At 58.4% G+C, this 21,070-nt stretch overlaps 1 protein-coding gene across 1 annotated transcript in view; it reads right to left on the bottom strand.

The window, feature by feature from the left end:
* Positions 1 to 6,520: 6,520 nt before the first annotated feature.
* Positions 6,521 to 21,070, bottom strand: part of CHST8 (carbohydrate sulfotransferase 8) — a 121,215-nt gene continuing 106,665 nt past the window's right edge. Inside the window, exons 3-4 of the mRNA XM_079908779.1 lie at positions 8,615 to 8,652; positions 6,521 to 8,062 (exon numbers count right to left, since the gene is read on the bottom strand). Coding sequence (XP_079764905.1) covers positions 6,956 to 8,062; positions 8,615 to 8,652 — 1,145 coding nt within the window. The 3' untranslated portion in view covers positions 6,521 to 6,955. The remainder of the gene's footprint in view (positions 8,063 to 8,614; positions 8,653 to 21,070) is intronic.

Here is a 21,070-nt window from a genome sequence, read left to right as displayed (position 1 = left end):
GAAATGCTGCCTCGGCTTCATGCCTGAAACCTCAAACACAAATAATTTCCAATTTGCCTGGGAGTTCAATCGCACAATCCAATGTTAAATAATAGATTAGATGCCTCAGGGAGAGAAACAGGATTTAAACAGAAGAAGTAAATAAAAGGAAAAGTAAAATTCAGCACATCGGCTTGGAGGGTGAGAAGGCGAGCTTTCCCTGCTGACCTGCATGCGCTGCCCCGGCCCTTCCTGCCAGGCTGGGTCCTCTTCCCCGCGTCTGCCGGGGCTGCCCTTGGCGCGCCTGCGTCTCCCCTCGAGCTGGTGCTGGCTCCACCCCTCAACAGCCTCTCCCACCAGCTCCCCAAATAGAGGCCCGGCTCATAGCCCAGCCAACTGCCACGTAGCCCGCGGTCACGCGATGGGGCTGGGTGCAGACACCCGTGTGGAATGGTGGCATCTTTAGACCTAAGAGGAGGCAGAAGAAGCTATGTCTATGGGACAGGACTTGTTTACAAGCTCTGGAACTGAGGTCGCCTCTGTCCAGCAACCTTTCCTTCTGCCCACCCTGCCCTACATACACCTGCCACAGTCTGGCCCTGTCACACAGAAACTACACCACCCCAAGGTTACAGATCCCCAAATCCCACCTTCCCTCTGCCATCAGCCCTTCTTGTCCTCATGTCCCACCTTGTCCACCCCAGATCCCTTGGGCTACTGTTTCTCTCTCCCCTCCCCTCTTTCCACCCCACATGCCTAGGAGGAGCCCAGCTCTAACCTTTTCTGTGCTGCTAGAGAAGCGAGACACCACACTGGGGGACACCAGGGCCAAAATGCCAGGGTTTGAATCCTGGAACATCCTTTTAATAACTGTGTGAGCTTGAGCAAATTACTTAACCTCTCTGTGTGTCACTCTCCTCTTCTGTAAAAAATGGGAGAATAAGGACTGTATCTACCTTACAGGGTTGTAGACAGGATTACATAAGCTAGTATATGCGAAATGCTTAGAGCAATGTCCGGTAAAGCAGTAAAACCAGAATTCTTAATATTGCTCAGGGGCCTGGGAGGGAGAGAAGCGGCTTGGGTTAAGGTGAAGGCACTGGACAGAGAGCGAAGTACATGGATTGAGGATACGCTTAGGGGACAGAGAGAATGACATGTGTGAAAAGGAGTCCAGGGCCGATCGGGAGAGTTGGGAGGCTTGGTGGGTACGTGACACGTGAGGTGCCCTGAGATATGCCAACAGAGGTGTGGAGTGGGGTCTGAGGTCAGGGCTGGAGGTGCAGGTTTGGGCGTCAGCCGTACAGCGGAGTGTGGCTGGCAGAGCTGGCCCAGGGAGTGTGTCGATCAAGGGGTGTCTGTTGAGTTCAGAACGTGGGGTCGTTGGAGACTCTGAAGCGAGCCATTTCTGTGTGTGGGGGGCACTGGAAGGCAGACCACGGTGGGTTCAAGAACAAAAGGCTAATGGAGGCGTGAGGCAGCAGGATACGTTTTGCTGGGAAGGAGAGGACAGAAATGGGGCAAGGGCTGGAGGGGATGTGAACTGAAGAGGGGCTGAAGCCTGATGAGCCGGCAGAGAGAGGCCCATGTCTTTGCGGAGGGGACAAAGGGCTGGGATCCAAGAGGCAGTGGAGGGCTGACCCTGGTAGGGCAGGGGGGAGTGAGAAGCGGGGTCAGTGCACACGCAGCATCAATTTGACGTGAGACAGTGAAGGCCTTTCTGGTCCTCCCCTTTCCTTTCATTGCAGTAAGAGGCACACCGTGAGCTGTGCACATTGTGTGTGTGTGTGTGCGCGCGCGTGCACGTCTGTGTAAGTGTGTAGATGTGTCTCTCTCTGTGTCCCTGTGCACCTGGGTCTCTGTGCCTGCTTATATGTCTGTGTGTGTGTCTGCATGTGTGTTTGTACCTATGCCTCTGTGGATGTGTGCCCAGATCTGGATGTGTATGTATTTGTGAGAAGGTGTGTGTGTGTGTGTGTGTGTGTGTGTGTGTGTCTGTGTGTGTGTGTCTGTGTGTGTCTGTGTATGTCTGTGCCCATGTGAACATGTGTGTGTGATGTGGCTGAAGTCGCAGAGGGCCCGCATCACCCTCGTGGAGAGCGGAGGACAAACGCCGGCAGGTTTTTGGTGGCCCTGAGAGGTTTGTGATGGTGCGTATAAGGACAGCCCAGTGAGTCCTCTCCTCCTGCAGTGAAGGGGGCAGGCTGGAGGGGGGTGGCTGCTCTGGGGTTTGCCAGGGGCAGGAGACAGAAGGAACAGTGGCCAAGATGGGTCAGGATGTACCCCAAATCTAAGCTTGCCAAAGAAGGGAGTGAAGCCAGCAGGGGTGATGGCAGACCCCCCCCCCCCCCGGCCGTCAACACTCCTGGTGACACTTGGCCCTTCTGCTCTCTGTGTCCTTCGTGTTGACCAGTCTGTGCTTTCCAGGACCTCCTGAAACCTGGCCCCATTAGGCCCAGGAGGGGCGCTGGGGATGTTTGGTGTTAGGGCAGATGTGTCCTCTGGAGCTGGAGGGTTTGAGATTGACCTCCAGGGTCTGCCCGGAGACAGACCTGGAGAGGCAGGGTTCCCGTGACCTTACAGATGAGAGGGGCAGAGGGCCGAAGACTGACGCAGTCTCCAGTGGTTCTGGGGGATACTCCGACCCGCGTGAGCTGCACACAATCGGGGTGTTGCTGCCACCTCGTGGGCCTGCCGGGGATGCTCAGGCCTCTGCTCAGGAGTGAGGGCTTAGCGCCCTCTGGTGGCCCAGTACTGTCTCTGCTTGAGAAGATGTGCGCCCTCCCTCGCTCCCCCACTCCTCAACAGTATAGATGCCCAGGGGCGGGGCGGAAGGCGGGCCCAAAAGTGAGGGCTCTCAGCCTGACTGCTTGGGTGGGATTTCAGCTCCAGGTCCTGCTGCTGTGCAGCTCTGGGCAGGCCTCTCTGTACCTCGGTCTCCTCACCTATAAAGTAGGGTAAGGCATGGTCAGGGCTGCCGGGAGGGTGTATCAGGCAGCACGTGGGAGAGGGCATCGTGGCACTGGCCCATCAGGAGCGCTTGATTCGCGGTGGCAAACCCTAGGCCCCATGATTTGGAATTACTTCTGACACCTGACCCTTGCCCTAGGCTTCAAGTGATCTTGGGAGCAGACCTCCAGCCCACTCTCTCCGTCTCCCCTCCTGGAGGCCGGCCCAGAGACGGGGAGGGGGCAGGAGCGTCTGTTCCCACGTGGCCCCAACCCCAGCGGCACCCTTGGCCACCCTCTGCTGTCTTCTTACAGCCGAGCCTCCTGTGCAAAGGGCCCTTCTGGGCAGCATGAAGAGTCAGGGAGCAGTGCAGGCCTCACCGCCAGGCCAGGCCGCCCCGAAGAACCAAAGCTCAGGGCTGTCACGTGCCCTCCCCTGAGCCTGGGACCGTGGACCACGGAGCCCCCTCCGTCCAGCAAGCTCATCTGGGGCTAGCACACTCCCCATGCCAGGGGCAGCTCCCCCAGCCTCATCCAGGGTCATTGTACCCACCAGCATGGGGCCCGGAGACGGGGGCAGGATTATTTCAGCCCTGCTCAGCCCCACACTGCCCACCCCCAGTTCCTGGAGACCACCCTGGTCCACTCCTGGGCCCATAGGTCAGCAGTAATCCCCTTGTGCCCAGTTCTAGGTGAGATTGGGGGAGATACCAGGACAAAATTCCCATGATTAGCCATGAGTGCTCCCCAGAGAGGAAAGGGCTAAGAGGATGGGGAGAGTGAGGGGAGACCACCTTCTGCCCTCAGGGCTCTCCTGGGGCTCCCATTGCCCCACCGAGGGGTCTCAACCCTGAGGATGAAATTGGTAAACAGGCCCTGCCTGGGAGGGGATAGGGGTCCTGGATGACTGTCCCTCCATCCACTGCCTGCCCACCTCTTTCTTGAGCCCTTTTGTGGGTGGCCAGGCCTATGGTGACAGCAGATAGGATGGTTTGGTCATGTCTGGGAGGCCAGAGGTAACTGAAACTCATGTCTGACCATCTGGCTGGACCTCACATCTCATCTCCCCAGGGGACTTTAGGGCTTTTGGGATGTTTATTCTCTTCACCACTTAGAGAGCAGGTCTCTTGTCTAGGGAGGGCTCAGCTGCAGGGACTTCACTGTGGGCTGCCCCAGAGAGGGCCAATTTGGAGGACCAAGCTGGCAAAGGGCACTGGGAGTTCAGTGGTTATTTTCCCAACTTGATGGGCCGGCTTGGCCCCTGGGAGGAGGCTGTGACCCCTTCTTGGGCCCCTGACCCAGAGGGCCCCCTCCTTCACCACGAAGTGGTAAACAGGTTAAATGGGGCGGGGAGGGGCAGCACACGATGGTCCCAGAGAGGAGGGAGGAAGGTCCACATTCCCCCCATCCTCCCAACACATATACGGGCTCACACACGTGTACACGCCCCCTCACCCCAGACACAGATGCCCATAAGACACCTACCACACCACTCACACACACTTATACACGTACACATAGACTCACATGCTCACCGTGCGCCCCCCAGAAACACACACACACACACACACACTCACACACACACACACACACACACACACACACACACACACTTTCCTTTGTTGGCGGTTAAGTCCACTGTCCTTAGGGCTGTATGAGGCTGGGCCTGGGGCTGGGGGCTGGAGCTGGGCCCGGCACCATCTCAGTGGATTCAGGGTGAGGTCTCAGGGCTGGGCTTCTGGAGCTCATACTGGGGACCATCAAGCGGTGATCACGGTCATTGCCTGGGCTGTGCTTCTGCCGTCGCCACCCAGAAGGAAAGCCCCTCTCTGATGGATGTGTTTGTGTGTATGTCTGCCCAACCCAGGCCTGGTTGTCTCTGAGAGATGACACAAGATGTCTTTTCCTACCCTCAGATACACACACACACACACACACACACACACACACACACACACACACACACTCATTCACACCATGGAAGGATGGTCCCTGGGCAATCCTGATCGCCTCCAAGCAGCAGCAGTGGGTGAAGGTGCCCTGCAGGCTGCCCCAGCCGGGCTTGTGTGTGTCTTCTTGCTGAGTAGAAGACCAGTGACACTGCCAGTCTTCGCCAAAGGCATCCTTGACCAGAGGCACTGTTTCTGCATTAGGAATTCCACCTCACTCTGTGAGCACCGCAGCCTAGGGGCAGCTGTTTCTGGGTCCTGGTCAGCCAGGCCCCTCCCTGCCTCCTCTCACATTGACCTGGCCCTGGCTGAGGTGTTGAGGCGTCCCTGAGCCTCTCACCATCTGCCTTCCTGCCTTCCACACCTGTGAATCCCTCAGGCCCTGACCCCAGCCTCCTCCCTGCCCCTCTGGGTTCCTTCTGTCCAATGGCCCAGGCCACTTTCAGCTGGAACCCGAGCGGAGCCCTCACCCTGATCAGGGTTCTTGGATACATGTGGCCCTGAGCAGCTAGTGGGCAGCCTCAACCCCCTTGTTCTGCCTTTATACCTTTCCAGAGCCCAGAAAGAAAGATGGAGCCAATCGTGCTAGTGTGAACCTGGCTGGGATGTCCCACCTTGGGGAGCACAGCGCCCCCTGTGTCTGGCAGCATCTCCCTTAGCAAGTGGGAGCAGACCGAGAGCCAGCTCGGGAGAGAAAGGCCACAGAAGGATTCAGGAGGGCATGCGGCAGACTGCGGGCAGACAGGCTGACAGAGATGAGACCCAACGGTGGCAGACAGACAAACAGGCCCCTAGAAACATCCAGGCAGCACCTCCTATTACAAACAAGACCCCAAAACAGCCGTAGTCATACCCAAACTCAAAGTTCCAACTAACACTTTCTCTGAGGCCTTTCGAGAATCACCCTGCCTTTGACAATTTCAGACCATTTCTGCGTGTGAAAAATGTATGCTTTGGGGGAGAAGTTTCCTCTACAGCTCCTCCCCCCCGCCCACCCCGCAGAGCTGGTTCACATGTGGGCAGGCAATCCTGGTAGCTTTGAAGTGGTTCCGTCAGGGAATGCAGTCAGGGATCAAGGCCCGGTCAGGGGGTCTGCAGATGACATCTTCCGGCCAAAGCCCTGCTTATCCCAGGGTTCAGAAAGCCAAGGATGGCATCACTCCCTGCCTGGAAATGCCACACCCCCTGAGACCCGTGTGCAGTGTCCCATTGACTCCAGGGGCAGACCCCAAATAGCAAGCTTGCCCAGAGAGCTTGTCACTGCTCTGGCAGTCCCCAGAGGGCCCCCCACAAAGTGCACTGACAAAAAGGGACCTTGATGGTCCTCCACGGGGACAGGTCTATCTTCTTTGGGGATGAATGTGCCGGTACCCAGACGGGAGGACCCTACTGACGGAGACCTGGCCTCGGGAGCCCGAGGTGAGATGCTGCTGGCATCCTGAAAGTGGGCTGCTGGGTGCTCTGCTCCTTCTGCTTGTGCCCTGGGCTTGCCTGGCTGGGGTCTGCAGGCGCGGGGCTCAGGCTGTCCTCAGGAGAGAGAAGGAGCCCCAGAAAGTACGAGGAAGGGCCCCTGTGTTTCCACACCAACGCACAGAGTACGGACACGGCTGCTCTGGAAACCATGTGCTTTATTTGGAACCTCATTCCAAGGGAACCTCCCCCCGGGTCTTAGAAAAGCTGCAAACCCTGTGGTTTGGTACAAGGCAATGGCTAAGGGATGCGGGAAATCCCTTACAGCCGGGGCCTTCATCCTCTGGGCCTCAGACTTCCCTGGTCATCCTGACGGTAGAGCTGGGTATGGGCAGCTGGGACTCTTGGGGTGTCCAGCTCACCCCCCAGCATCTTCCTTATTTGAGGAGTATGGAAGTGGGTATGGGACAGAGGCCAGGGTCCCCATCCAAGGCCTGGGCCTCTGTGGCCCCCTGAAGGGCCTGCACCACCCAGCAGGCATGGCTCCTCAGAGCCCTGTTGCTCTGGGTACATCTCAGCTCCCAGGTGAGAACCCACGGAGCGTGGGATGCCCCTGCGGACATGTGAGTGGGTGGCACCGGGCCGCCCACGGCCGGTTGGCCCCGCCTCTCAGTACAGGTCTGCGAAGGGCTTGGAGTAGTTGAACATCAGGTAGTCCATGTAGTAGAAGTCGTAGGTGCGCTGCCGCTGCGGGGTCGAGAGCTGGGCGAAGTACTGGTGCGCGATCTGTGCGGTGGTCCGCGCCTCCTGCGAGTGCCGGTCCTTGAACCGCGGGAAGGTCAGGTTCCGCGGCGCATGGACGAGGCTCAGGAAGAAGTCGGCGTCGTCCTCCATGCTCTCAAACTTGCCCACAAAGTCATAGTCGATGAGGCAGGGGCTGCACAGCCGGCTGACGTGGTCCCAGTGGATGTCCATCCCCACGGGCCGGTGCACGTCCAGTAGGTACTGGATGAACTCGGGGAACCGCACGCCGGAGCCCGTCCGCAGGGCCTCCCGAGAGGCGTTGGCCCGGTATCGGGCCAGGATGGCCTTGCCGAAGACGGGGTGATAGTAGCTATTGGGGTGCTCAAACTTGTCGCGGAAGGCAGAGACCAGCCTCTCGAAGGGCTCGCGGACGAAGAGCATCTTGGTGTAAGTGCTGAGGCGGTGAAGGATGCCCTGGCGGTCGAAGGTGTCCAGCCGCCTGAGGGCGCTGCCGTAGTGGACGGTGTTGTGCTGGATGTCGGTGGTGGACGAGGCCAGCCCGGCCAGCACCATGAGTACCCGCTTCCAGTTGGAGCAGCCCGCCTTGGGCACCTCGCAGTACAGCACGCGGTGGCGGTCCTCCACGAAGATGCGGGACACGTGGCGGGGCGTGACCGCCCTGCGGCTGCTGCTCGCCCTGTACTTGGCGCACGCCTCCCGCATCACCCGCTTGCGCTCCTGCTGGCTCTGGTGCAGGCTGACCCAACGGCCGTCCAGGGCCCGGGGTGCTGGCCGGACGAACGTACCAGCAGAGCTGTTGGCCGGGATGGCCGCCGCCGCTGGCATTTTCTTGATAAGCAGTCGCCGGCGGCGCTGCCGGGGTCGCAGACGGGCCCCCACGTTTAGGTGGGTTTGAGGCTGCTGGGACACCTGTAGGTTCAGGCCCCTCGGGGCCCGGCTGGACAAGTCTCGGGTGACACTCTCTGTGGGTGCCTTAAAGTCACCATCCTGGGAACTGCCTGATGGGAGGTCCTGGGGCAAGAAGAGAACTGGTTAGCAGGGTGAACAGGTCAGCTGGGCACTGGGGGTCACACAGGTCAGGCCCTCGCCACGGCCGGGGTCCCTGACCCCTCTGTAGACTGCATTTTTTTCCCAGGTGAGGGAGAGGGGGACAGGCTGGCCCTGCAGGACGCGACCCCTTTGGTCTGAGCCCCCATAACAGCCCCCACAATCCCCTCTCCCCTCAAGAGGCCGTGGTGTGAGGTGCAAGTGTCATTTAGGCCACAAGATGGCGCAGGTCTCCCAGGAATAGCCTCCTGGTGACGAGGGGCAGGGGGAGCCGGTGGCCCGGGGGAGCCAGGCTCAGAGGTAATGCTTCTATCAGCACAGGCCAAGGCCGCCATCCAAAGGGAAAGGGAAATTCATGGGGCCAAGGTCCCAGGCTTTGTTCCCAAGGCTCCTGGGAAGGACAGGACACATTTTTCTTTCCAAGAATGGGTTTACTGTGAGCTCTGAGCTTTCTTCCCTGCCCTCCCCAGCTTCCCCCAGGTTGCCCATGAGATTCATCAGACTCTCGGAACTCACGCTGTGGGGCTCCTGTGGCTTGATGTTGAACTTTATTCCTGAAAAGCAAACAGAGGGGACAGTGTTAGCAGTGGAAGTATCACGTGGTCCACAGGGACCACCTGCTTACAGGCTCTTGACTGTGGGTGCCCGGGCTGGAAAAGGCAGTTCGGCGGGATGGGAGGAGAGGCATGGCACGGTGCAAGTGCCCCTCCCCTCTCATACCCATGCAGCGAGTGGGAGTGCAGCAGAGACGTGGTCCCACTGGCTCCCAGCTGACGCTCACTGCTGGGTGTCCCACCTCCTGATGTGACCATCATGAGGGTCCAGAGGCGCCCTGCCCAAGGGTGCCCGCATACCTGCCCAGTGGAGCACCCAGGACCTCACAGCCTGCCCCCACCTCACACTTTCATTAAGTCATGGGGAAGGGCCCTCCGGGAAGATCTGTCCATCTTCTGCTTATACCCTGTCCTAGCTCTAGCCTTTCTGTGCCTGAAGATGACACACTCGTACCCATACCTTGGCACACAGGCCTGGGAGTGGAACACACTCTTTCCCCTCCGCCTTGGGCCTCCCCACTGGCTCCAGAAAGTTCCTTCACCTCGGCATCTGCTCTGCGGTTTGGGCCATCTCAGCTGGTCTTGGGGCTCCTGGCTGAGCTGGCTTCATCTCCAAAGGGCTGAAGAGAGGCCCACACAGGGACTGACTGCCTGGTGAGCCTTTATTGGCGACTAGGGGGAGAATGGAGAGAGATCAGCGCATCACTGGCCACGCTCCAGACTGTTCGCGCTGCCCACCAAGGAGGTGCTTTGCCTGCGCTTATCACTCAGGATAAGCTCTGGGGAGTCGAAGCTTTGACCAGAGCACGGGGTTTTGCTTGGGTCTGTTTGGTCCCAGGTGGTCCTTTTCAGGGGAGGTCCCAGGAGGTCAAGAGGATTTCCTCTGGGGGAGCCTATTCAGGAGTCCTGGCTTCCTTCCCCATCCCAGCCTGGCCGCTGAGGCGTCGGGGTTCTTCCTGCCCCTGTGCCAGGCGAGTGGACATTTCTGCTCTGAGGCGTTGCCAAAAGCCACAGTCACAGTCAGCACTGGGCATCCTTTAAACAAGCGGAAAGCTCCACCTTCCAGCTGGCGCGGTGGGACGCCTGGCTGAGCTCTGCCTGCTGCTGGGGGTGGGGATTGTTCTGAAGGCGCTCCCCCTGCTGTCTCTGTGTACACGGCAGAGGTCCAGTGGCTGGAGCCCAGCTGACGAGGGGACATCCGGGTCCTCTGTCTCTGACCCAGGGACTCTGCTGATTCCTTGTGAGATCCATTTTTACAGGTTCAGCCACTGCTGTGCCCCTGGCCTTATACTGGTCAGTCTGAGGATGTGCCCACAGTTCTCCTTCATTCATCTGCAAGTGAGAGTGGGGGAACGTGAGGTCACCCCTGGGCTGGAAAACCTAAATCCCCTGAGCCTGGCTGGACCTTTTCCGAGTCCCGTGATAGGTGGAGGTGATGGCACAACTTACGTTGCATCTTTCTTCTCTGCAATACTAGTCTTTGACCTCTTTTCCCAGAGGATGACCCTTCCCTGGGCAAAGGGCAGAGTGTCCACACCTTCCTGGGCATCCCCCAGCTTATGTGCATTATGTGTGTGTGCATGTGGCTGAGCCCTGAAACAGGCCTTCCAGACTCTTCCATGAAGAGGGGGAAGCTCCCTGTAGAACTGGCTGCACCCCTCAGGGGGTGGGGTGTCAGCAGCGGGTGCCTGACCTTGAGGCAGGAGCCTCTTAGAATTAAGCCCCTCAAAGGGTCCCCGTCTCAGCCCAGAGCCTCCTTCCCTCTGCTGCCCCCCCGTCCCCGCATCCTTCCACATCTCTTCAGGTGGCAGTCCCCAGCATGAGCTTCCTGGGCTCATTTCCCTCTGATACGTGCAAGTTCCCTCTTGCGGCCAATGATCACAGATCCCTTCACCAGAAGGGACCCTCTGCACACTCAGTTTTCCTTCACGCTGCCGGGTTTCCTTAATTATTTTCTGATGGCAGCTGGCTCTGCTAAATCACCTTTCCTCCTCAGAGCCTCAGACACAGGAATTTACTCTGCTTGTCAATCCTGTCAACTTGTCAAGGTGCGATGCTGCTTATTTATTTTCCTTTTCTGGAGCAAATGAGTCGTGCCAGATTTGGCCGAGAACGGGGTGGAGGAGCCGCTTACAAAAGGCATCTTGCCAGCAGGTGAAGTCAGATGAGGATGTGCTCACAGAGTCACAGCCCCGACGGCTGCGACCTCCCATCAGCTCTGTCCCCACAGCCTGGAGGGTGGTGGGCTGTGAGGTCTGACCCATTTTCATCTGTGCAGACCGGACAGGAGGGCTCTGAGCCCGAAGGGGTTCCAAGGCAGGCCAGGCCAGAGCTCTGAGCACAGCCTGGAGAGAAAGTCCTTGCTGGACAGAGCCCAGGGCTGGGTGAGTCTCCTGAGCTATTGGCCGCTTTTGTCCAACAAAGTCAACCTGGTTGCAACTGTCCCCTTTGAAAAAAACAATCATCTTGTGGAAAACCCAACAACAGATCTTACGTGGAGCCTGAGTTGGCCACAGGTTGCATGTTCGTGACCCTTAAACTTACGGCAGCTTGTTTGCAGACCGTGAGCCTGTCCCACATGGCCACTTTGGGATAAAGAAACTTAAGGAAGGAAATGTAACAGAAATGGCCGGAAATGGCCCTGCTGGCCAGGGTCCCGGTGTCCCTACTTTTTTCTTGGAGGAAGCTGCTCTTCCACACCCTGTTCAGATAAAGGCTGAAGCAAAAGCCACCCCCAGCTCTGAGCAGGTGACGGCCAGGAGAAGCCTTGGGCATCTTGAGCCTGGGGCCTGCGCATTCCCTAGAGAGCTGCACTCAGGACCCTGGACAGCTCCAGGGAGCAGCCCGGGAAGGGCCCTGCCTCTGCTGCACCACCAGGAAGGAAGGTATTGTCACCAGGAGCCCCCGGAACCCGTGCCACGGGGGACTTGGCCTCAACATAGCACCACATGCCCAGCCCCCAAAAAAGTCTAAGAGGTAGATAAAAGCCATGCCCCCAGCCTTCTCTTCCATCCAATATCACCATGCTGCGTCTCACCTCGCCTGTCTCCGTCACGCCTACCCTGCGACAGGAACCCCCAATGCCAGTCATGTACACCCTCTGCTTTCAGAGTCTGAGTCACCTGTCCTCTCCCTTCAGCATAACATTAATAACCTGTATTTCTTTCCCCCTGTACGGAAAGAAATAAACGACCACTTTCTCTTTTTGGACAGAGGAGATTGGCAGAGTGGTGGAAACACATGCAGTATGATGGCAGTGAGCATCGGTGGGAGTAAACAAGGTGTGAGCTATTGGGGCTGCCAAGCGCCCTCCACACTGCGAGCCCTTCATTGGCTGAAGGTTTTCTTCTGAGCGTTTGGCTGAAGCAGCTTCCTGGCTGCCTGCCAAGGGGATGCAGAGACGGATGAGAGAGGCCAGCCCTATAATTAGGCCAAACAGCCTGGGTCTGCAGCAGAGCTGGGGAGCGGGGGGTCACTGGCATGTGGGCTGTTGGGGAGGACGGTCCCTAGCCCACCACTCCTCTCTGAATCACAGGAGGGAGACGTGCTGTGTTCAGTTCAGAAGTCCCAATCCTGGATGCCCAGGGCCCACTGGGGGTGGGGGCCGGGGACCAGCCTTTCGGTCTGGCTGTGTAGACAGGTGACACTGACGTGGGTCAAAATAGGACTCAAGTGCCTAGAAAGGGCTGCCTTGACCCCCTAGCCCCATGTTGGTCATTTGAGGAGAGTGACTGCTGTTCTAGCTGCTCAAATTCCAGCCCTAGGCCCTGATGGGCAGTGGGGAGAGGGTCCTGCCACTCTAAACGCTGTAGCCTTGGGGAAGGCATGGCTGTCCGGAAGGAGTCAGACCCACAAACAGGGACAGAGATGGGAGAGAACTGGAGGGGCCAGGCGGGGCCCCAGGCTATGAGTGCAAGTGCAAAGTCCCTGCCCTGTCCGGAGTTTCAGACTCGTGGTCCTTGGATTCCCCAGAGTTTCCTGCACTGAGCTGGGTTTCCTTGGTTCCTTTTTCCACAGCCTGGCTCTTCCGGCGGCTGAGTCTGCATGATGGACATCCCCACATCCATCTGTGCTGTCCACCCACATGTCCACTTATGCTGCCCATCAGGCCAGGAGACTCCAGGGGTTTCAGGCTGGGCGGAGCCAGGAGAGACACCAAAGGCAAGTCCCCCACTGCACCCTGGGTGCCCCACATGCGAGATCCTGCATCCGAGCATCGGTCCCACCCCAGACTCCCTGGCAGCTGCGTCTGGTGGGATGAACACCGTTGCCCTGCTCTGCTGTTTCCATATCCCAATTAGAAAGAAGTTGATCCTGTACCTACCACGTGTACTGGGAGAAAGGCCTTCATGCCCTGGGGCAGCCCTGCCTGGCTGGCCAGTGTGCAGGACCTCACGCAAGCGGTGATGAGCTACAAGGTGTGAGACTGGGATGCTGGCAGGAGAAACGGCAGCCAGGGTGCATGTGCTGGTGGCTCGGGTCAGGGGAGAGACCCTGAGGGAGCTGCGAGGCCGCACTCTGCAGGGAGCCTGAAAGGTTTCTGAATGAGGGTCCCCCGGAGAAACCACCAACAGGATATATGTATGTGGAGGAGGGTTTAGTTTAAGCGATTGGCTCTTGTAGTTGTGGAGGATGGGTGAAATCTGCAGGGCAGGCCACGGCCTAGAGACCCAGGGAAGAACTGATGGTGCAGCTCGGGTCTGAGGGCCGTCTGGAGGCGGAATTCTTTCCTTCTTTTCTCCTAAGGCCTTCAACTGATTGGATGAGGCCCACCCACATTATGGAGGGTAATCTCTTTATTCAAAGTCTATTGATTCAAAGGTAATCATATCTAGGGACTTCCCTGGCGGTCCGGTGGTTAAAGATTTCACCTTCCGACGCAGGGGGCGGTGCGGGTTCGATCCCTGGTCGGGGAGCTAAGATCCCACACGCCTCGGGGCCAAGAAACCAAAAACATAAAACAGAAGCAATATTGTAACAAAAATTCAATAAAGCCTTTTAAAAAGGATTCACATCAAAAAATAAAAAAATAAAGGTAATCACATCTAAAAAATACCTTCACAGTAACATCTAGACTGGTGTTTGACCACACATCTGGGCACCACAGCCTAGTCAAGCTGACATATAAACTTAACCCTCACAGAGGGTGTAGCAGTTTCCTAGGGCTGCTGTAACAGAGTACCACAAAACGGGCTGGTGTAAAAATAACAAAAATGCATTCCCTCACAGTTCTGGAGGCCAGATGTCTGAAATGAAGGCGTCAGCACGGCCCTGCTCCCTCTGGAGCCTCAAGGGGAGGATCCTTCCTTGCCTCGTCTAGCTTCTGGCTGCCCCAGATGCTCCTTGGCTGTGGCAATTTAGATCCAGCCTCTGCCTCTGTCCTCACACGGCTGTCTTATGTACCTGTCCCTTCTCCTGTGGTCGTTTTGCATTAGGGCCCACCCTAATGACCGCATCTTGATGACATCTGCAAAGAGCCTATAATATGGTCACATGCACAGCTACTAGAGGCTGAGACTTCAACCGATTTGCGGGGAGGGGGGGGACACAATTCAATTCCTAACACGGGGGAAGCGACTTCAGAGGGCTTTCAGAGCACTGGGCAGGGAAAACCTGGAGGAGGTGAGAAAACACTTCCTTTGCTGGGTTGGGTGGTCCAATTAGTAATGAAGGACTGTGCTAGTTCTCCGTGTTCTTGGGGCAGAAACGGTGTCAGACAGAGTCTGGCACAAGGCCTGGCACACAGCAGGAGCTCAGTAAACGCTTGTGAAAAAGCCAAGGCTGCCTGGACTGAGAGCTGGCCCTGGAGGGGGGACGGGTGTCGGGCTTCTCTCTGCAGCCCAGGATTCCGGCTGGAGCCCACCAACCCCCCGCTGAGCTTCTCCGGCTCGGCCTGGTAGCCTGAGAAGCGTCTGTGTGTCTGGGTGGCAGGTGCCGGCCGAGTAGCCGGATGCAGACAGGAGCTGCGCCGGCCGAGGGTTTGTCCAGCCCAGCCCGGCTGTGCGGGGTCTGTGTGGTCGGAACTAAGACACGCCCAGCTGGCTCCCTCCCGTTGCCACCTGGGGGGCACCTGGCCAGGGCCTGCTCCTGGGTCCTCGCAGTGGCTGTATCTCCTCTGGCTCTTCTCCCACCAGCTCAGGCTCTGCCCCTTTGAGGGGCAAGCCCTCCTGACCGCCCCCTCGGCCTCTGTCTGCCTCATTGTGAGCTGCTCCCTTCATCTGGGCAGATTGTTAATTTATGCAGATTTGATGCAAAACTCAGCAATTAGAGGGCAGCCTGGACTCAAGGCACAGAACTCAGATGGAAGAAGCCTCACCAAAGGGCCTTAAATCCTCACTTGTGTTCACTGGAAAATTCAACTCATTAGATTCTCTGCTAGGGACTCAGCTCACAGCCATGCCACCCCTGCTGCCCCCAGGGCCCAGGGCAGGCAAATGGGGCTCCAGGCAGCTGGGGGTCCCAGACGAAGGTGCTGGCTGCTCCTGGAACCAAAAGGTGGCTCTGTAGTCAGTGTGGACCTTGGGGAAAGGTGGGGGTCAGGCCACACATGCTCCTGGGTGGGACAGCAGGTGGCCCTGCAGGGCTCTGTCCTCTTGCCTCAGCCTCTGGGGAGTGGGGAGAACTTCTTCAAGTTGCTCTGAGACAACCAAACTCACAGTGGGGTCACCTTCGGCCCCAGACCAGAGCAAGGGCTTCCTCTCCCTTAACCTAGCGACTCCACTGAGTCATAGCTTTTAACAAGGGGTCAGCATATTTAAAAAGAAGGAAAAGAGAAAATGAGAACACTGCTGTGTGACCTTAACCTCACTAAACTTTAGTCTCCTCACCAGGAAGATGGGATAAAAATACCCATCTCCCAGTTCCACAAATGTGTAAATGAAACGGTGCACAGTGGTGGGCATAGAGAGCGCACGCAGGATAGAAGCCACCGGCCCCTGGTATCCCCATCAAATGGATACCTTCGCCCCGGCTGAGTTTCCCTGAGCCCAGCTCCCGCACGATCGCAGGACCTCTGGGACCTGTCTGCCGGGGAGGGAAGCGGGAATCTTCCCGTCTTGGGCTGATGGGCACCTGACAGCTCGGACCGCTACCTGTTTTGGTTAGCGATTCCATTCCCTCGCCTCTGAGATTAGGATCCGCATTTCAACTGGGGAGCTCCTTGTCCGCTCAGCCTTGGCTGTGAATCCCCTTGGAGCTGTCAGAGTGGGGCCCTGGAGCTGCCCATCAGTCAACCAACCAGCCAGTTAGAGGGTCTGCAAAGCCGACAGCTGTCCTGCCGTTCCACCCCTGCCCATCTGCCCATCACTTGGTTGGTCTCTGAGCATCCTCCGTGTGGCCGCCTGTCCCCAGGGGAGGGGTCCCCAGCTCCCACCTCGAGGCTCTCCTGTGTCAGAGCCTGGGGGTGACTCCACCACGTTCGGGGGGGGGTGTGGCCCCAGCACACGTGCCGTGCACTGCTCTGTGCCCTCACATATGCACGTTGCATGGAACGGGACCTGGTGCGTCGTGCTGCTACACCATGTGTGCCAAGGGGCTGCCTCGCACCACATCTCTGTGCCGCACACACGCATGCCTCCTGCTGTGCGCCGCGGCCTGCGCTGGGCGGGGAGGCCACGTTCATGTCCGTGTACGGTTTCTGAGAGCACGTGGCACACGCTTTAGAGCAAGCCACGCCTTTCCTTCCCTTTATGTATTCCTTCAACACACACAGGCCTTTCCAGGATAAGCGGGAGCTAGCGGATGCTGCTGCAGATGAGATAGAAGCAAGCTCGTGACACTCGCCGGCAAAGTCACGGTGCCCCCGGTGTCACCTGCGGCGTGGGAGCTGCTGGCAGAACACAGTCACGCAGGCCACCACGGTCTGTCCATTCACTCCACGCTGACTGAGCACTGTATGTGCCCGGCAGTGTCTTAGGCGCCAGTGACGGCATCTTGGCCGTGAATGGGACAGTCGTGGCCCCGCCCTCATGGCGTTCACAGGAGGTGAGGCGCTGAATAGGGGTTCCACGTGTGATGGCAGTCACGGAGGACGTGGCAGGGAGCAAGTGGTGGGGGACACCAGCAAGTCCAGGGCATCAGGTGAGGTCTCCCTTAGGTAGTGACAGTCAATTGACACCTGAAAGTGATGAGGGCATTCCTGGCAGAGGTCGATGGCCTTGACCATGACAGCAGGGCTCATGGGATGCAGAGAGGCAGAGACCGAAGGGTGTCCAGAAATGGCAGGACCATGGTGGCTGCAGGGAGGCCCAGCGAGAAAGGGGCCGTCTGGTCCCGGCAAAGGTAGCAGATCCTTAACTTCTCTCCTAAGGCCCCAGGGGGAGCCTAGAAGGGCTTTAAGCTGCGAGTTATTTTGAATTTGAGTGATTCTGAGATGAAGAGCTGAAGACAGAGCAGAAAGGCTGGTCCGTGCGTGTTGCCGTTGTCCGGGCAGGACATGTCTGAGGCCTGGCCCCAGGTGATGACGGTAGAAAGTGGGGAAACGTGCGAAGAGTATTTCAGGAGGAACAGTCAGCAGTAGGAGGTGTGCTGGTAAATGTGTAACAAGCGGCTCCGTGGGTGGCGGGTGGGGGAGGAGCCTAACTTGTAGTGTTTGCTGATTTCCCGCGTGTAAATACTCCTACCGTGGCAGATTCCAAGCTGCTGATGTAACTGTGGAGCTGGGCCCTTATGGACTGGTACCAGTGGGCCCCTGGATCAGCAGGACCTGGGGGCTGACTGGGAGCAGAATCAGGGACCCTGGCTTCTGGCTTCAGCAGTAGGGGTGTGCTGGTGGCATTTCCTGCGAAGGGGCAGATCCTCACTGAGTCTGAGACGCCTATGGGTCTCCCAAGTGCAGATGTCCAGAGGGCGGCTGAAGGAGGGACGACGGGGGCAGGTGTATGAGCTGGGGCACATTCCATGGCCTGTGGCTCTCTGGGGTCGGTGACGGTGTGGGACCAGCACTTTCCAGAGGACAGAAAGCAGGGCAGACGCAGCCAGTTACCTGGAGCACAGGCAGTGGGCCTGGCCTGAGTCCTGCCCTTGTCCACAGCCCCCCGGGAGCCACGGCTCCGGCTCCGAGTCACGTGACCAGCTTGAATGGGATGGATGTAACGTTCTTCCTGTTTGGCTGTCAGGGGCCCCTGGTGACTGCTCTCCAGCCAGCGCTCTGCAGGAAGGGGCCTAATTTGGCTTGAATATTGGTGAGTTCCTGCTGGGGGTTGCCAGAAAATAAAAACGAGTGAGTCATGCTGGAGCCCGAGGCCGAGACGGCCCCACTGAGGGGCTGCCTGTTTGCAGGGAAAATGCCAACACCACCGACTGGCCCAGGCCTGTGACAGACTCTGCTTCTCTGGAGCCGAGTCAGGCCGTCAGAGGCCGCCGGCGGGGCAGCCTCATTACCGCGACGGTCTGGCGGCAAGATAAGGATCGGGCCGGCTCGAGCCGGCTTAAGGATGTGACGTGCCGGCCGCAGCATCAATTACTGAGCTGGCCTGTGGCTGTCAGACCCGTCACAGCTGCTGCCTGCGATACCCTGAAGAGCCACAACAGTAAATCCGTCGTAGCTGATGCTTCCTTGAAGGGCCCCCCACCTGCTGCAGGGGCCGCTCGGTGAGGGAGGCATCCCAGGCTCCCAGGGGGGAGTCGGGCTCCTGCAACTGAGACCGCAAAGGGCTGCCCAGGGGCTCAGGGATGGGCCGCCCAGATGGCCGTGCGTCGGCAGTCACGCTGTCCGCTGATCGTGCCTGGAGGGGCCCCTGGCCCCGACTCCAGCACCTCCCAGGCCCATCCTCTCTCCAGTGTCTCCTCCAGCACCATTGGGACCCCGCCCCCCCGCCTCCCCGAGGGGCAGTGGCATTTCAGGGATCATCCTGTGTGCCCCTGAGCAGATCTGAGCCCCTGGTGACTCACAGATGGCAAGGGCAAGGAAGGGGGCCCTGGCAGTCAACCCAGCTGTTCTCTGCCACGGGTCTGGAGAGCTGCGGTCCACAGCTAACCCTAACCCCAAGGCAGGGCCTTGAAAGTGGAGCCGGTCCAGCCAAGGACCGGGCCACCAGCAGCTCAGGAAGTCTTCAGCCTGAGGATTGGGCCGGGTCCTCCAAGAGGTGAGGCACTAATCCTGGCCTTGCCAGTGGCGGGCTGTGGAGACGTCACCTTCCCCGGACATCTGGCTGAGACCCACTCACTCTGCCTTCTGTCTGCCCGGCTCATCACCCTGGGGTCCAGCCAGCAGTGGGCCTGGCTGGCTGGGGGCTGGGGAGTGCAGAAAACCTATCTTCCCACTGCTCCCTCACAGCGTGCTGGAGCTGGGCTCTACACGCACATCACGCCATCACGCAAAGACCCACAGGCCCTGTGTCCCCAGCCCCCAGCTCACGAAAGGTAACGGTCCGCAGAAACCAAAGGCCTAAAGGACGAGGAAAAACTGATCAGGGCTCTTAAACCCTAATGTAGAGGAGCAATGCCGGGCCTGAACTCAGGCGGGGCAGGGAGATGAAAGGGGAGGGTAGATTCTGGAGAACCGCCAGGGGCGAGGGCTGGCGGGCTTGGTGAGTCAGGGCTGAGGATGAGGGAAGTGTCTGGGGTGCCCCGCGTAATGCAGTCCGGGGGAGGTCCAGGGGGAGGGAGGAGCCGGCGGGGGAAGACAACACCCTGGGTTTGTTCATCTTGAACCAGAGACCCAAGACTTGAGTAAGGCCTGCAGATAGAAGCTGGAAACAGTGTCTAGACACAACCCAGCCAAAACTTCCAACATCCTTGAAACACGAGCCAACATAACACTGCATAACAATACCCTCTTAGCTCTGAGCACAAGAATATTAAGTAGAACTACACACCGGAAATACCATCCAGCATTTTCACAACTGTCACGTGTATTTGGAATTTGCCAAAGCAGCAGAGACCCCAGTGCCCCTCTGGCCAGCAGCATTTGGGGGATGTCACCTTAACTCTGAGAGGCACCCTTCACAGGGAAATGCCTGGCTGGGGCACGGGGGCTGCTGGGTTCCTAGCAGGCCCTCTCTGAGGTGACCGGATGTTCCCTTCAAGGCTCCGTTCTCCTCTTAGCCTCGGCCTGCACATTGGCAGCAAAGCTCTGGAAGTCAGACGCGCCTGCGTTGCAAATAGAACATGGTCCCTGTGTAATAGCTGCTCACAGGGTGGCGAGGGCCACTGTGAACAGAAAGCTGAAGAAGATATTCTGAGCTGTCTTTCTGCTTCCTTTGAAGTCCAACCGGCAGCTGCTCTCAGGACGACGAGCACGGATCACAGGCACAGACGCAGCCCCTCCCGGCTATGTGCATTTCCTTCGGAATTAAGACTCCGGCCTGGATTACTGGGCATGCGTTTGGGGCACCTCTTTGCAGTTGAGAATGTGCCATCCCACAGAACAGAAGCGACCTGGCTCGCGCCTTGTCCTTCTGTGCCTGTGTGCGGTGGAGACGAGGGGCTGCCCATGTTGGTGTCTTCGGGGCCATCCTCTCCAGAAGGAATTGGTTCTCTGGCTGGGTGAGAGCGGCTCAGCCCACCGAGGCTTCTTCCGCCGGATTAGACATCATTCCTTCTAATGACTTATGTCTGGAGGTTTACAGCTCCAAACAAAATATTGTGGATGGCAATAAATCACACCAGGGATGTTTACAACGGCGACTAGAGTGTTTTCTGTTTGTTAGGGAGGTGATTAGAGAACGGGGGGCTGCTGTGTAATAGCTCATGTGGGGCAGAGAGTGCCCAGGACACACGTGGCATCGGGCAGAGGGATGCTTGAACGCCTGAGGCTTTTGTGCGAATTTGTGGCTGGAGATGGCAGGGGTTTCAGAAGAGCTGGAGATCCGCAGGAAGGCACTATTCTGGGCGCGGGAGGAGGCTCACGGGCGGTGGACATCCTGAGGATATCATTTCCAGCTTTCAGCCACTGTCTCCCCTGCTGCATCCCCGACAGAGGGCACAAGCCGGCTGATGTCAGGGCCCAGGAACCCGTGTATGCCGTTCCTCTGTGCACTGGACAGCTTCCGCAGCACACTGGGGCCATGTGCCAGTCTGCAGCCTTGTCTTGGGTGGGGAGAGGACCTGGATGGGCCAGGCTAGAATGGCTCTGCAGGGCTGAGCTTCTGGGAAGAATGAGGACCAATCGGGCTGCAGACAGGTGCCCCTGGGCTGGCATCTCTCACTCAGATGGTCAACAGAGAGCGATCTCTTTCCCCCGAGACATCACCCTGCAGAGCAGAGCTCAGAGGAACCGAAGTCAACCTCAAGGTTGGCCAAGGATTTAGATGGGACCCCAGCCTGGGCTCAGGAAGAAACCCACAGCCCTGCTTCCCCAGCTCCTGTCTTTCGCTGAAGTCTTCTGTCAGAGACGCTGCCACCCACGCCCCCAATGGCTGGGAATGGCTGTCCCTGTGAGGCAGGGCAGAGGCTGGAGCTGGCATGCAAGGAGGGC

The sequence above is a fragment of the Stenella coeruleoalba genome (genome assembly GCF_951394435.1).
Source record: "Stenella coeruleoalba genome assembly, chromosome: 20".
NCBI lineage: Eukaryota > Metazoa > Chordata > Mammalia > Artiodactyla > Delphinidae > Stenella > Stenella coeruleoalba.
The sequence above is the reverse complement of the archived record's forward strand: the minus strand, read 5'-3'. Positions and strand labels throughout refer to the sequence as shown.